Below are 14210 nucleotides of genomic sequence, written 5' to 3'. Positions count from 1 at the left end.
AACAAATTCATGGATTCTATCATGAATTTGGATGGATCGCTTGTCACAAAAACGGAATGTCAGCGGAGCGTTCTATATGCGTTCACCGCACGCAAATTATCTAGATAACGAGCGTCAGCCGTAGCTGACCATCTATCGCGTTTGGTTGGCTGAAAAAAACTAGAACAAATGAGAATTGGATTGTTCGAAGTCGTTGTGATTGAAAAAAAATATTTGTTGTATGATTTTTTTCATCCAATACATAGCAATTGGATTACGTTTTTCATATTGAATAGAAAAAAATGATGACGAGAAAAAGAATTAACCTGAATAAAGGAAACTTACAGAAATGATCTCCAGAACTTGTATTCTTCTCCGTATTTTTTCCAATTAAAATTTAGCTTCCAGTGTATTTTGTGAGAATTTTTTTTTTCTTTTTCGGAAAAACAGAAATATTTTATAAATTTTTGTTGCTCATAAATTGCTGCTTACTTATGAGAAAAAGTAAGGTCGTCGATTTGTTGTATCAGTAATAAATAAACATAAAAACAACATTCAACTTGGTGCTTGCGTTTGATAATTGCCTCACGAAATAAAAAATCATACACATTAAACTTAGACAATTTTTGTTATTTTTCCATTTTTCTGAGCGATACAAAATGAAAAAAAAAAAAAATAATTAAAATTTCTTGATTGAATTTGCATTTTGTTTAGGTCTTCTTATTCGATGATGTTTCGATCGATTTATTTTTAATATATAAATTTTCTTTTCGTTTAAATCTAATTACTAATGAACAAAAATGCGATCTTCAAAATAAGGAAATCGACAAGAAAACGCAAGTCCTAATTACGAAAATAAGTGTTTTTCTTCTTTTGAAATGCAAGAGATGCTTCGTTTTCTTTTAAATGTTATCTCTAGAAAAAAAGTTGTCAAAAAAATATTCTGGTAAAAATGAAGTAAGTAAACATATGGACGGTTTTGGAAATCTAAGACTAAACATTACTTAAAGATTAATAAAATTAAATTTTCCTCTCGAAATGACAAATATTGTTGTTGTTTCGTATGTGAATGCACAATTTTGCATCACATGTACTTAACATGGCATCTGAATGTGTGACGCAAATTTTGCATTCATCATATTATGACAGTGTTGGCTGTTTTGTTTCTGTTGTAAAAATGGTGAATATCGATATCAAACGGTGAAAGAGATTCGGTTTTGCACTGACTTTATACAAAATGAGGCATGGTAAAATTTGACCGATCAACAGAGATGCTTTATTGTGTTGCTTAAATTTCTTGACTTGATGTGTTCGATGAGACGAACCATTTTTTACTGATTCATTTATCCTAATCTCTACTCGAATATGGAATCAGATCTATTTTTTTTTCTTCATTTTTTGTTTTGTTTTTGCTTTTTGGTTCAATGCATTGGATGCTGTGTCCGATGCCATTTTCTACATTTGAATTGGAAAACTGTATTTTTCTTGTTCACTTCTAATATATTGATCCTAAATGTGTACTGCTTTGAGCAGATTTAAATGAACCATTCTTTTCGCTTTGTCACTTGGTGGCCTGTCGCTGAATTGACCACGGCCTCGTCTGGATCGTCGCAAATATCGGCACCCTTGTCTTCTTGCGTCAAATACTCTCCTTTGTGTTGATTGAGATAGCGACCAATCAAAACGGCCATCACCACCAGCAATAAGAACAATATCGCCAGGATAACTGGAAAATTGAGTAAAAAATTCGTTAATCTCTCGCAATTTCTATTATGAGCATGCAGACAATGACTCTTACCTCCCAAAAGTACTGAGTTTACGTGATGGTATGCCTTTCGCAGTTTGTCCTCATCGATCGGTGGCGGTGGTCGAGTCTCAACTTCAATCGGTGGATGAGTAACCGGTTCCACACCACAAAAATCTTCAGTCAGTTGAGCTGAAATTGGCAATTGACGGGATAACATCATTCATTGTTTAAAATCAATATCAAACGCTTAGATAATAGACAAACTGTATTTATTGCCAAACAACTTACTGCCGATTGATCTAACGTTGGGTGGCCCAGCTTCTTGGAATAGTAACTTCAGTGGATAAATGTCATCGAACTCAACCCTTGACACACATCCAATGAAACCGTCATTCATCGACTCATTTTTACCAATATACATGTACTGAATGTTATTGAACTGCGCATCGGCCGAATCTTTTATATCAAAGTGATATTCTTTTGGCTCGTAATTATCAACCTGTTGAAGAAAATTTGAAATTTTTCTTAGTTGCAGTTGATTTTTTTTTGAATTTATTAAAAATGTATTTGATTCTATTTTTTTTGAATTGATATTTGAAAAATGACCACTTAATTACCGTCAAAACAACCGTAGATCCGGAATTCTTTCTCGAAAACCGAACGTCATGATATTGTCCCAATCCAAAATGTTTATTTGGATAAATCAATTCTTGCCGTTCAAAGCCAAAATCAAACACAACACGCAAATGGCCCGAATTCGAAATCATAATTGTCAAATATTCGCCGGAAATGTTTGATGAGAAACCGAGCAGGAAACCGTGTGGATTTGTGGTGGTGAAGCCAACACGAATATTTTCAGAAATTGTTGAACGCCAACTGCCCAAAAAGTCATACTTAACGGATGAGCTCGATCGCAAGTTAACACCGATTTCTATTTTTGGTGGAAACAAATATTACAATGATATTACTTTCAATTGAACTCAATGATGAATAAAAAAGAATTGATGGGAATGAAAAAAAATAACCAGTACTTGGTTGTATCGAAAATAATCGAATAAAATACAAACCATCAGCACAAATGGGTCCTTTGAATGCACTCCAACGGCAATCACATGTGTAGCCATCATAGCGTTCGAAGCATGTTCCGTTGTTGAGACATGGGCTCGAATCACAGCGACCAACACAGTCAGTTGAAACACCATACAAGCCGCGTCTAGCATACGATTTCAAATCGATAAGTTGACCGTTCAATAGTAAAGCGCGCATGCAACCAGTAAAACCATCACGATAGTCAATCGTAGCACCGATAACCATTTCAGATGTTAGGTGCAAAGCACGAACTGGACCTGGTGGCTCACGAACTTCAGCCTTTAGCGATCCATCAACAACGAGACGTGCTTCTTTGCTGTAATTTCAATACAAAATTGACATTAGATTAGACATGAAACGTGTGAGTCTCACGTAACGAATATGAGGTAGAATGAAACGTACCGATTGCGTTCAACGCTCACCGAATGCCATTGGTTGTCATTTAAGTGGTAGCTAGTTTCTACATTAACACCAAGTGGTCCACTTCCAGCTTGATATTGGAATTGTATCTTTCTACCTCCAATAATACTCAACTTAATATAATCAGTTGGTCCCTGCAGACAAAATGCGAAACAAATATTAAATCGTCTTTTGCTGATATTTTTCCTGTAGCTTCGAAAGAAACACATACCTTGGCATGGAATAAGACCGCATTTTCAATGGTTGTTTTGAATTCAAAGTATACATCGCCCGAATGACCCATATCGAATGATGGCAAATTGATGGTTGCGTCAGTGACACGGAATGTGACCACATTATTGAATAGGTCATCGCCTTCGCACATCAACGGTCCCAACGTGTATCGGCCCTGTTTCTCATCCAGTGGTGTACCAGTGTCACCAAATCGTACTGCCTTCACTGGAAGATGTTCCTTTTCACGAATTTCACCGCTGTCTTCTTGCCAATCTGAATTGGGAATGAAAAACGCAATTAGTTTGAGTTTGGCATGGGAAACCAATTGAATGTTTGCTTTCAAGAAGATTGAAATATTTTCATCGCAAAGTAAACATAAGAAAAATCTCTACTAACCAAGATTATTAGCATCACAATTGCACCATTTCGTTGGATCGATACAGCTGCCTTGAATTCCGCATTCGCATTTCCGTGATCCGGGCAAACCACCGGCCCAGTAATCCATTCGACGATTGTGTCTCGAAATCCACCACGAATATGGATGGAATGTTTGTTCATCGGACGGTGAGTTGAACAATCGTGACGATCGGCATTGGTAGGACAATCGTTGCCAGCAGTTTGATGATCGGTTCAAAAGGGCTTCGATTTGTGGGAAGTTTGCTTCGTAAATGATATTCTGTTCGAATGAGCCCGGCTCTTGGAAACCATCAACCGAAGTTGTGTGCTCTTTGCTGTGACTCAGCACCGTTATAACACGTCCATCGGCGTAAAATTCGCAAGTGACTGGGAATGGATCGAGTGGTCCGCTTCCATCCACATCAATATGAATGTTCGCTCGTTGCTGAACGGATTGCACATTTTTGAATGCTTGACAAGACAATGGATTCAAAGCGGTATGGCACACAGCGCCCGCATATCCCGTATTACTGCAGTCACAGAAGAATTCACGTGAATTCTGTCGACAAATGCCGGAATGTTGGCACGGATTTGGATTACATCTATCGATCATGTGACATGCATCAAAGACAATTTCACCCTTGCAACAGTACTCTTCCTCTTTCCAATCGGATGGCAGCTTGTAGTTACCGTCAACGGTAATTGTTCGCATGCATCCGACAAAACCGTCTTTTCCTTTGCCATCGCCACCGATGAAATACACACCGCCGGTGGTCATATCCAATAGCCGTGTGGTTGGCATCGGCCGTTGATCAATATCAAGAACCAAACTATTTTTCGAAATTGTCAGTACGAGTGAATGCCACCGACCATCGTTGAATTGCTCATCATAATTGTCTAACGTTGTCTTCGGCCCATCGCCGGTTTTGATGTCAATTTTTACTTTACCATACTCAAGATAAACTTTCAAATATCCACGTGATGTGAATTCGTGGTAAACCATTAAACCACGGTCTTCATACGTTCGGAAGTAGAATGAAACGTTCAATTGTTTCATGCCTTCGTAGCCCTTCATTTTAGCATACGACGAACGTGTCAAGAATGTAACTGGTGTAATTGGTGGATCCGGACAACTGTAGAATGCATTTATCTTTTCGTATCGCAACGATTCGCCAATTTCATAGGCATATTTCATTTCACGGATAAAATTGCTTGAGTTCAAGTAGAGATTCTCAACACAGCCCGTATAATTCTGTTGTACAACCATTCCTTCCTGAATGTTCGGAACACCGCCGAGGTAGATCTGAAATTGGTACGAAAAAAGGCGGTAATTTAGTTGCTGTTGCTGTTACTGTTTTCATTGTGATGACACATTTCAGAAAGGAAATGCCTAAGGGGCAGCTTCCGTTGTTCACACTTACCGCTCGGTTTAAATTCAATCGACTAAATTCGCCTTTGATGCGACCGCGCACAATGACACGATCCACCGAGAAGATAATGTCGCGTTGATTACGGGAAACGACAACATCATGCCATACATTGTCGTCAAGCAAACTGCCGACCGATAGCGTTGTCATCAAACCCGATCCCAAGTCAATGTTCAATATCATGCGATTGTCTTTGAGCTGCAAAGCAATATAATCGCCCTGTGTACCACGCGAATATAGAACAATACCGTTGGCATAAGCGGTCTTGAAACGGAAACGAATCGATTCATACAGTGAAGCGATTGGGTCACGTAATAGATCTAATCGTGCCAAACTGGAACCGTTGAAATGCAATACATCGGAAACTAAGTGCAAGAAAAAGAAGAAAAAAAATGAAGAATAAACATGAAATCGTTGAAATCGAAAGCTGCAATGATTTCGCAGCGTATGTGTGTATTTCAACTTACTGTATTCACAGCCATACAATTCGGCTCTCAGTGAAATACGATCTCTCCAACGGGTTGGATTGATGCGAACCCATTGTGCGATTATCGGCACCTCAAACACATTGTATTTGATCGAATCGGCTCCCACATTTCCCTTGAACATCTGCGAAAATTTGCAATTTCATTTTTTTCAACTGTTCAATGTAAAACAATATTCGTACGAACGAAACGAAAGAAAAAACGCATTTTTAAAACAGTAAACAGCTAACAACAAGCCACAATCGATAAAATATGTTCAACCCACTACAATATAGAAGCTACAAGTAAAAAAAATTGGTTAGAATAATAGAGTAGAATATTAAAATAAGTAGCAAATAAGTGTTCAAGCCAAAAACGCAGGGGAAGAAAGGAAAAAAAAGATTAAATGAAGAAAAAAAAACACACGGAACAATAAATACTTGAAACCAAAATAGCGAATATTGCAAACATTGTTTGCCAAACACACGATTCACATTTTGAATTAACGGTTAATTTTATTTTTGGTTGGAGTGTGCACAAAAAGAAACTCGGAAAAAAAAATTCAACAATAAGAGAACAAATTTAGTTGCATGTGTGTTTGTGAATTAGATGATTTGTGTTACCTGAACCTCACCACCAGGACTAACATATGATCGCCATAGCTCTCCGTCGTCCGAATATTGCACAACGAATTCTGTGATATATTCATTTGTATGCGAACGACCAAGTGTTGCGATTTTGTTAACCGTTCGAGTTTCACCCAAATCAAATGTTAAAAAATGGTAATAAGTGTTTTCGATCGGTGTCCATGATGAGGGCGCTTTACATATTTCATTTTCCCAGATTTGGTGTTTGTGCGTTTTTTTTTTGCATAGCGAATGGGCATAAAGGCGACAATGCGAGGCGTTCGTGTTGTTAGCCATTTTCGAAATGAGTTTGCAATTGGTTTGATTGTTGATTTTAAATTGATGGAATTTGAGTTGAGATGAAAAAAAAAAATTGGGAGCCATGCGCAACATTTTTGAGTGCATATAATGAAGAAGAGAAAGACAAAAACGAATTTTGGGTTAGTTTTTGAGTGATACAAATATTCTTTAGAAAAAGTTTAAATAATAATTGATTTTGTTAAAATGATTATGAGACTAGAACATTCTCCATAAAAATTGCAACCTCTACCTTTGAACCCCACTTGATTTCGATAATTAGTATGAAATTTTGTTGTTAAAACTTATAATTAATAATAATGCCTATGTCGTTTCCCAGAAACGAGTATTTTGTTAGTAAATTGATTCAGTTTTTCGACCAGTTAATAAGGTTTTGTTTCGTTCAAACCTTGAAATTTTGCTGTTCGATGCAATTAGTGTGCTTAACAGTTATGCTTAAATATAAATAAGAAAAGATCATTTCAGCCACATCCTGGGTTATTGGTATATTAGCTTTGTTATTGTGTGTATGTGAGAGAGAGCATTCTTGCAACATTAAAAATGAGTTTAAATTTTGTGAGAAATAGCATCACATGAACTGAGCCAGCCAGCCAAGTTCAGGGAATTAATTTTTCCCCTTTCGGCGATATCGAACGGTGATGTTTTACCTTAATGTTGCCACCGGGCTCCTTAAAATCAGCATAATCAAGTCCATTATAACCATAGCTGATGGTGAATTCGGTAACATATTCGACACTATGTGGACGACCTTGTATCGCGATCGCCGTTATATTTCGAACTGATCCCAAATCAATTATCAACTTTTGTTCAAAATCTGAATTTTTCGCCGTCCATGATGTTCCAGCTTAAAATTTAATTAAAATTCATTGTTTAATAGGTTTATTTGTTCTTTTTCTCTCCTTAAAAGTGGTAGTAGTTTCCATTCAAGTACTGAGACTAAGATTATACGATGTTCCGTTCATTTCATAATTTTATGCAGTATCCATTCGAGAATTCTTATCTCTGTTGAAATTGGAATCCTTTTCAAAAATTCTTATTCTATTCGCTAAATTCTCATTCTACGCCAAAATAAATCCCATAGCATCCGATTGTAACGTATGCTCAAAATCAAATCAGAAAAACAACAACAATTTCAATACAGAGTCAAGACATTTTCATTCTCTTATATTGGCAGCACAGCCCATGACACTAGCACGTTGTCAAACGTTTGACATTTCATTTTCAATTGTCGAATAAGTTATGTGAGTGTTATTGCTCATCAGTTCATCACATCTTATTGTTGTGTCTGTTTTTGTTTTGGACGAAAAAACTGTTGATCTTGTTTACTGTATCTCTCGTGTCAATCGAATTCAACATAAAACTAGTCGAAAACAAAAATCTAACCAATTTGTACTGATTCACGAAGTAAATCGGTTGAAAAAAAAGTGTACGACGAAAAAAGTCAAAAGAGGGTGATTCATTCAGAATGTCGATAAAAAATGGGAATGTACGTTGGGCATTTGATTTACGATCCTGGCGATGTACGTTAAATGATTTGGAATTGGCTACGGCATGCATTCAACCGGAAGAAAAGGATCGTTTGGCAAAATTCCACTTTCTTGACGACTTTAAAGCATCACTCGTTGGTCGATTGTTGATGCGGCAATTTATTAAAGTCTGTTTACCTGAATTGGATTATAATGCAATACGCTTCGAACGTGATTCACGTGGCAAACCATTTTTCCGCCCAAATGCAACCGATCAAATAGCTGCTCACATTGACTTTAATGTGTCGCATCACGAGCGATACGCCGTGTTGGCCGGATCGTTTACAAAGAATTTCAATGAAAACAATCGGCAACTTGTTGGGGTTGATGTCATGAAAATGGAATACAGTGGTGGTAAGCCGTTAAGCGAGTTCTTTCGCCTAATGCACAGCACATTTACACCGAACGAATGGCAATTCATAAAGGCACGTAGCGGCGAACAAAAGCAGACGGACGCTTTTATGCGACATTGGTGCTTGAAAGAGAGTTATGTGAAAAACATTGGCGTTGGCATAACGATCGATTTGCAAAGCATTGACTTCCGACTGAGCACCGTAGACTTGTCCGCAACAGATATTGTTCGAAACAGTGTGGTTTCGTTCGAAGGAGCACCACAAAACCATTGGGTATTTGAGGAATCGTTGCTTGACAACGATCACTGTGTCGCTGTTGCTGTGAAAAATCCATCGACCGAATATACGACCGAATTGTCACAAAACGAATTACTATTCGAAATGATTGATTTCGAAAGGCTTATGAAAGACGCAAAACCGTTGATTGCCGTCGATTCGGAATATAGTCGAAAAGTACTTGGAAAACAGTTGAAGAAAACTTTGTGACACGATTCCTTCGGATAGCACACATTCAAATGGGGAAATTATGTTAAAATTTGTTAATTTTTTTTTCTTTCTGGTTCGCTCTTGTTTTATTGAATAAAATCACAAGGAAATTGGTAATGGGAAAATAAAGTACTGCTATTTGATATAAAAATCAAACTTTTCTCGTTTTCATTTTTTGTTTGTCAACTATAGATCTATCCATCATATATGGATTGTTGTCGACGATTTATCTGGCTTAAAACGTCCTCATTTTCCATCGTCACGAACCGATTTCGGTGCCAGGCAACGCAAGTCCCCGAAAAAAAAGAATATAACCAAGTACATGAAATGGGGTTACCAAAGTGTTTCGCAATTTATTCGAATTTATCGGAAAGGGGTGAATATATGCGGCGAAACGGTAAACATAATAATAATAAATTACAAAAACGAAATGAGCCAGAAACAGAAAATACACGTCGATCGACAAAAGTACTTTCATTGTTGTCGTTTTTTTTCCTTCTATATGCCAATGTGTGTTATTCTGTTGTTATTTTTTTTTCTGTGCGGTACCTTTTCATCAATGTTTGCCCGGCTCTTCACTTTTATTATTTTCATTTCGATATATATTTGTTTCCCTTTAAACATACAAAAGCGATCAGCACGGTGTAGTTGTCTGCAATTTCTAACTCTGTCGGTTTTTTTTTCTAGCGAAATGGGTGAGGCATACAAGCTTCGCCTAGTTCATGTTTATTAGAGCCGAAGGATTTCGGGGAAAAAGAGCCGAAAATTTGCAACTATGTGCCAATGGCAATCCCAAAAATGTGAAAAAAAAACATTTTTAGAAAATTAACCGTCTGAGCGCAAATAAAGCAGTTAAAGCAAAAGAGCAAAAAGAGAGAATGAGAGAGACACGTCGAACTGAAGAGATCATCCCCTAAACTCAAGTCTAATTGCAATATCGTGCACCCTTCGTGCATTTATCATTCGCAGCGCGAATGGTGCACGGAGAGACGAGAGACGAGCACCGCCGCAAAAATAAGGCAAACGCATTTATTTTAATTTTTTATTTGGTCGATAGCAAGCACTCCCATTGTCGACGAAAAACACACCAGAGCAAAGTACCAAAGTATTTATGTTTTATTTATATTTATGTCGATTTTTTGTGTATCAATTGTTCGTTTCGGTGAATTGAATTGAATAAACGGGGCCAGACGATAGATTCGGTGTTTTCGGGCGTGTGTGCGTGCGCGCGCGGTCTTGCCAACAAACGAACGAACTCACCTCACAAAATCATGACATAAGATCAAACAATATAATTGACACATATAAAATTGTAATAAAAAAAAACATTTATCGCATATAGCTGTGCAGTAAATGCCATTTTCGGTGTTGTTACCTATCAGATCAAAATGAATTGCACCGCTTCGAAAAGCCATTTTGCATTTACCGCACGCATTAAATCATTAAAGTCGCGTTTTTTCCAAAAAAAAAAAAAACAAAAAACAAAATAACGAAACCACCAAGCTCATTACCGGGGAAAAATTTGTGTGAGCATTCACTTTCTATACAGTTAGCGCCTCGGCGTAGGCAATGAGAAGAAATGTTCGAAATTAATATTTATGGGCTCAAACAACGTCGTTACCATTAATATTTCCTGTGTGTTGCTTGTTCCTTGGATACCATCATTAAATCCATAAATTTGATTGAAAATTCTCATTTGGACAGTTGCCATACAACCGAATAAAAATAGTTAAATGCACTCTCGCAACGATAATTTCGGGCACATCGCAAAAGTGAAATGAAATGGGCAATTTTCTGTGTTTTTTTTTCTTGTAACTCGGCTTGTTGCCATCGTTCTGAATGCTTTTAAAACATTACTTTTGCTATGGCCCAAGAATCCTACGCACACTTGCTACGGCTTTTAGATTTTTCTTGAGAAAAATGTGAATTTATTGGCGGTTTGAATGCTTGTTTGATGAAATATTTTAAAAATACTTCATTTCTATCGTTGTCAAAAGTAGAGGAAAACACGACAATCGCATGCTCTGTGGTTTCACCGATTTCGACACAATTCGATCAAATTTTAGATCCATTTGTTTACATTCTCCACATGTTTTGTTTTCATATTTCTTTGATGAAGTTTTGTTTGTCTCTCCACTTCACAATGAATGTGGGTACATTGCAATATTGTATGTGACACAGCCTTCTTTATTTTCAATTTTAAATCGCTTTTGAAATAATATTGGCAGATGTGTATTATGCGATAGACCACATTTGCCCCATTCAATATTCCATTGCCTTTTTACCGCATCGGGATAAATGTCAGCAATTAAACGAGATGAACAATAAATTCGGAGTCAAATAACAAAAATGAAGATGCTAAGAGCATCCAATTTCCAACTAGACTACTGCAATATTTTGCCCTAACGCAAGCGCATCTCATATGCACACTCGTTTGACTGCTTTTTTTCATCACCATCAACCATTCCATTCGAGAATAGAACGGACTTTCTTTCGGTCGAAGCAATATTGTGTCTGTGTGTTTTGAAACTACAACACAATAACCCAATGAAAATAGACTAAAACTCCAACTGGTTGCGAGACCATAAATCAATTTTGCCTGCTAGCGAATCCATACAAAAGAGAGATGAACGCAAAGGGGCCACTCTCACTCTTGCTCACTCACTCGCACTCGTTCTCTATTTAACAAGGATATGTGCGTGAATGTTGTTCGTGGCAATTAACATGTAATGTGTGTTGTTGTCATATCCTCATAAATATTCGACTTAGTCAACATTCTTGTCTCGCTTTGCTATTATTCCGTTGAACTCGCATTTCATTAATAATAGAAACGATTCTTACCATTCAAGCGCGCGTTTTCTGGACCTCTTTCCCTTAACGATGACGTCGCGGTTATGGCTGCCTGATCTAATAGCGGGATATTGCATTCGTACTGCGGATAATATGCATTTTCATAGTATTCTGTTCGGGTATGAAAAGTAAAAAATAATATAATAAACACATTTTAAAAAAATGCAGAAGATGAAAACTAGACTGGATCTTTGGAAGGTACGAAAAAAAAATTGAAGACAAACGCAACGTATAAGACCGATTAAATCCGAGTAGTGTGAAATGTTTGTCACTTTTGGCGGGGTTCCAGGTGTGAATGACAAAACGAAAATATCTACCATATGTGTGCACCAGAATAAGTGAACGATCAATTTTAAGCGGATTATCGATGCAAATAGAATATTTATTGGATTGGAACAAAGAAATTGAATGAATGTACGAACGTATTTGAATGAATGGAAAAAAATGCCACCGAAATGAAAAAAAAAACACCAATGTGCACATATGGGTTTTGGGTCAGAGATCTTTGCCTCGCTCATTCAATTTAAGCCGAAGTAAACTCATTGTGCGGTCACTCGTCTTCAAGGAAAATACCCATAAACGAAATCACAGCAAATGGTTAACAATTGAAGCCCTAATAAATTTCCCTTCGTTTGCAACTGTGGTTGTTGCTGTTGTTGGCAACGATGACAAAAATATCGAAGCCAATGATCCATCAATGACATAATGCATTGATTGAATGTTGTTTCGAATTTCAGAAATATAACGAAAAAAACAACCCACAAATTCAATATGAATGCACACATAATTTTTGAGTTCTCCGTTCAACCGAAAATCATTCATCGAGTTGCTAGTTAAAACGGTCGTTAGCATCGAATATTTCTGTCGGGCTTGAATCATAAACACTTCTTTCTAATTGCATTTAAATGACTTTCATGCGTCAAGTTAATTGTAACAAAATGTTCCGTTTTCACCAATCCAAGAAATTAGGAATTATTTTGTATTATTCTAACGACGATTGACATGAGTAATCACAAGAGATGCCATCACTTTTGTGTGTGAGCGTGTTTTCATTATTCGAGATTACTCACTTGATCCATCAAAATAAAATAATACACAAGAAAACGTTGAACACGGTGAGCGAGCGCACACCTTACGCCACCAATACATATATGTGGACAAAGTGATGCGAATGAGCGAGCTAACAACATCCATAAAAAAAGCGATCGTAGACACATTAGTAGTATTACGAATATATGTGTGCATTTGGTATGAAGTAGCGTGAAACGGCGAACCATTCAACAATTCTTTGATAAGCATACGCCCAGTTTTTATTTTCACCGTAAAAATACAAACAAATTTTTCGAGCGATAGTTTTTAATTAACGCACTTAATCGTCAAATTTAGAGAAAATATGGTACACATTTTGGTTTTGTCACAACCAAATTTCCACTAAATATGAATTTCCACGATTTCAATTCCAGCACACACATATAATTTATCCAATCAAATGAATCAACTCTACCTGCTTTCGTTGTTATTGTACACAACAAATAAAATACAAATATTTTGAATATATTTGTATCCATTTTTATTGGAGTCACTTGAATCGTTTTTCAATTATTTAAATCATTTAAAATGAACAATTCGATTCTTCACGGTTTGTTTAAAAAAAAATATATCTTTTTAATGAATGGAAACAAACACACACACGTCAATTGAGCAAATTGAAGAAAAAAAATGCTCGAGGAAAAATCAAAACCATGAGAAACTTGTTACTGTGTGTTCAGTGTGCAAACAGCAACTATTTAATACCGTCGCGACGTTTTGACTGAACTGGCATTTACGACAATGATTCAATGATAGGTGTATACACAAATTAGACAAAATACCGCACGACGCAACGCCGACAACCGTCTAGACCCGAATCCAATGCACGTATGATTCAAGCGGTTGTCAAATATTGTTTACTAACATCGAAATACTCAAGCGCCATTACTTTGCCGCGTCGCGTTGCTAAGTATTTCGGCATGGATGATTCTAGTGAATGAAGCCGTGGGGAAGTTTTCTTGATTTATTTTAACATGAATTATAAAAAAATCATGATTTCAACCAGATTTCAATCAATTTATTGCTGAAGTAAATTTATTTTTCAATTTTTCTGTGCCTCTTGTTCAAATTTAACAACATTTTGTCTATTCCGTACTTTAAGCACTGGAAATTTATACCTAAATGTTGGTACCACTTCTCTTTGGTTTTTTTTTACGGTTAATTCGTTATGAAAATAAGATTTGATTTACTAGATCTGTGTGGTAAAGTGTTTCAAAACACGATTTA

The 14210-nt window shown here is 36.7% G+C and overlaps 2 protein-coding genes across 3 annotated transcripts; one reads left to right on the top strand and one right to left on the bottom strand.

The window, feature by feature from the left end:
• Nucleotides 1–588: 588 nt before the first annotated feature.
• On the bottom strand, nt 589–13820 carry LOC129578136 (neurexin-4). 2 transcript variants are annotated; one of them, XM_055466280.1, is made up of 13 exons: nt 13399–13820; nt 11886–12005; nt 7327–7523; nt 5739–5880; nt 5266–5636; nt 3845–5147; nt 3447–3721; nt 3218–3369; nt 2794–3131; nt 2344–2657; nt 2015–2225; nt 1778–1915; nt 589–1705 (listed from the first exon to the last, which is right to left on the bottom strand). In XM_055466280.1, the coding sequence occupies exons 1-13, from the start codon at nt 13460–13462 to the stop codon at nt 1515–1517; spliced, it is 3816 nt and encodes a 1271-aa protein (XP_055322255.1). In that variant the 5' UTR covers nt 13463–13820; the 3' UTR covers nt 589–1514. The 2 variants fall into 2 exon arrangements, with proteins under 2 accessions (XP_055322255.1, XP_055322257.1); XM_055466282.1 differs by lacking the exon at nt 7327–7523 and adding an exon at nt 6359–6555 and having other exon boundaries at nt 13399–13815.
• LOC129578137 (L-aminoadipate-semialdehyde dehydrogenase-phosphopantetheinyl transferase) lies at nt 7903–10525 on the top strand. The gene has a single exon (XM_055466283.1). The coding sequence runs from the start codon at nt 8145–8147 to the stop codon at nt 9042–9044; it is 900 nt and encodes a 299-aa protein (XP_055322258.1). The 5' UTR covers nt 7903–8144; the 3' UTR covers nt 9045–10525.
• Nucleotides 13821–14210: the final 390 nt, after the last annotated feature.

This window comes from Sitodiplosis mosellana, unplaced genomic scaffold (assembly GCF_009176505.1).
Source record: "Sitodiplosis mosellana isolate CC-2019 unplaced genomic scaffold, AAFC_SMos_1.0 Smas_scaffold_6226, whole genome shotgun sequence".
NCBI classification, from domain to species: domain Eukaryota; kingdom Metazoa; phylum Arthropoda; class Insecta; order Diptera; family Cecidomyiidae; genus Sitodiplosis; species Sitodiplosis mosellana.
This window is presented reverse-complemented; position numbering and strand designations above follow the sequence as displayed.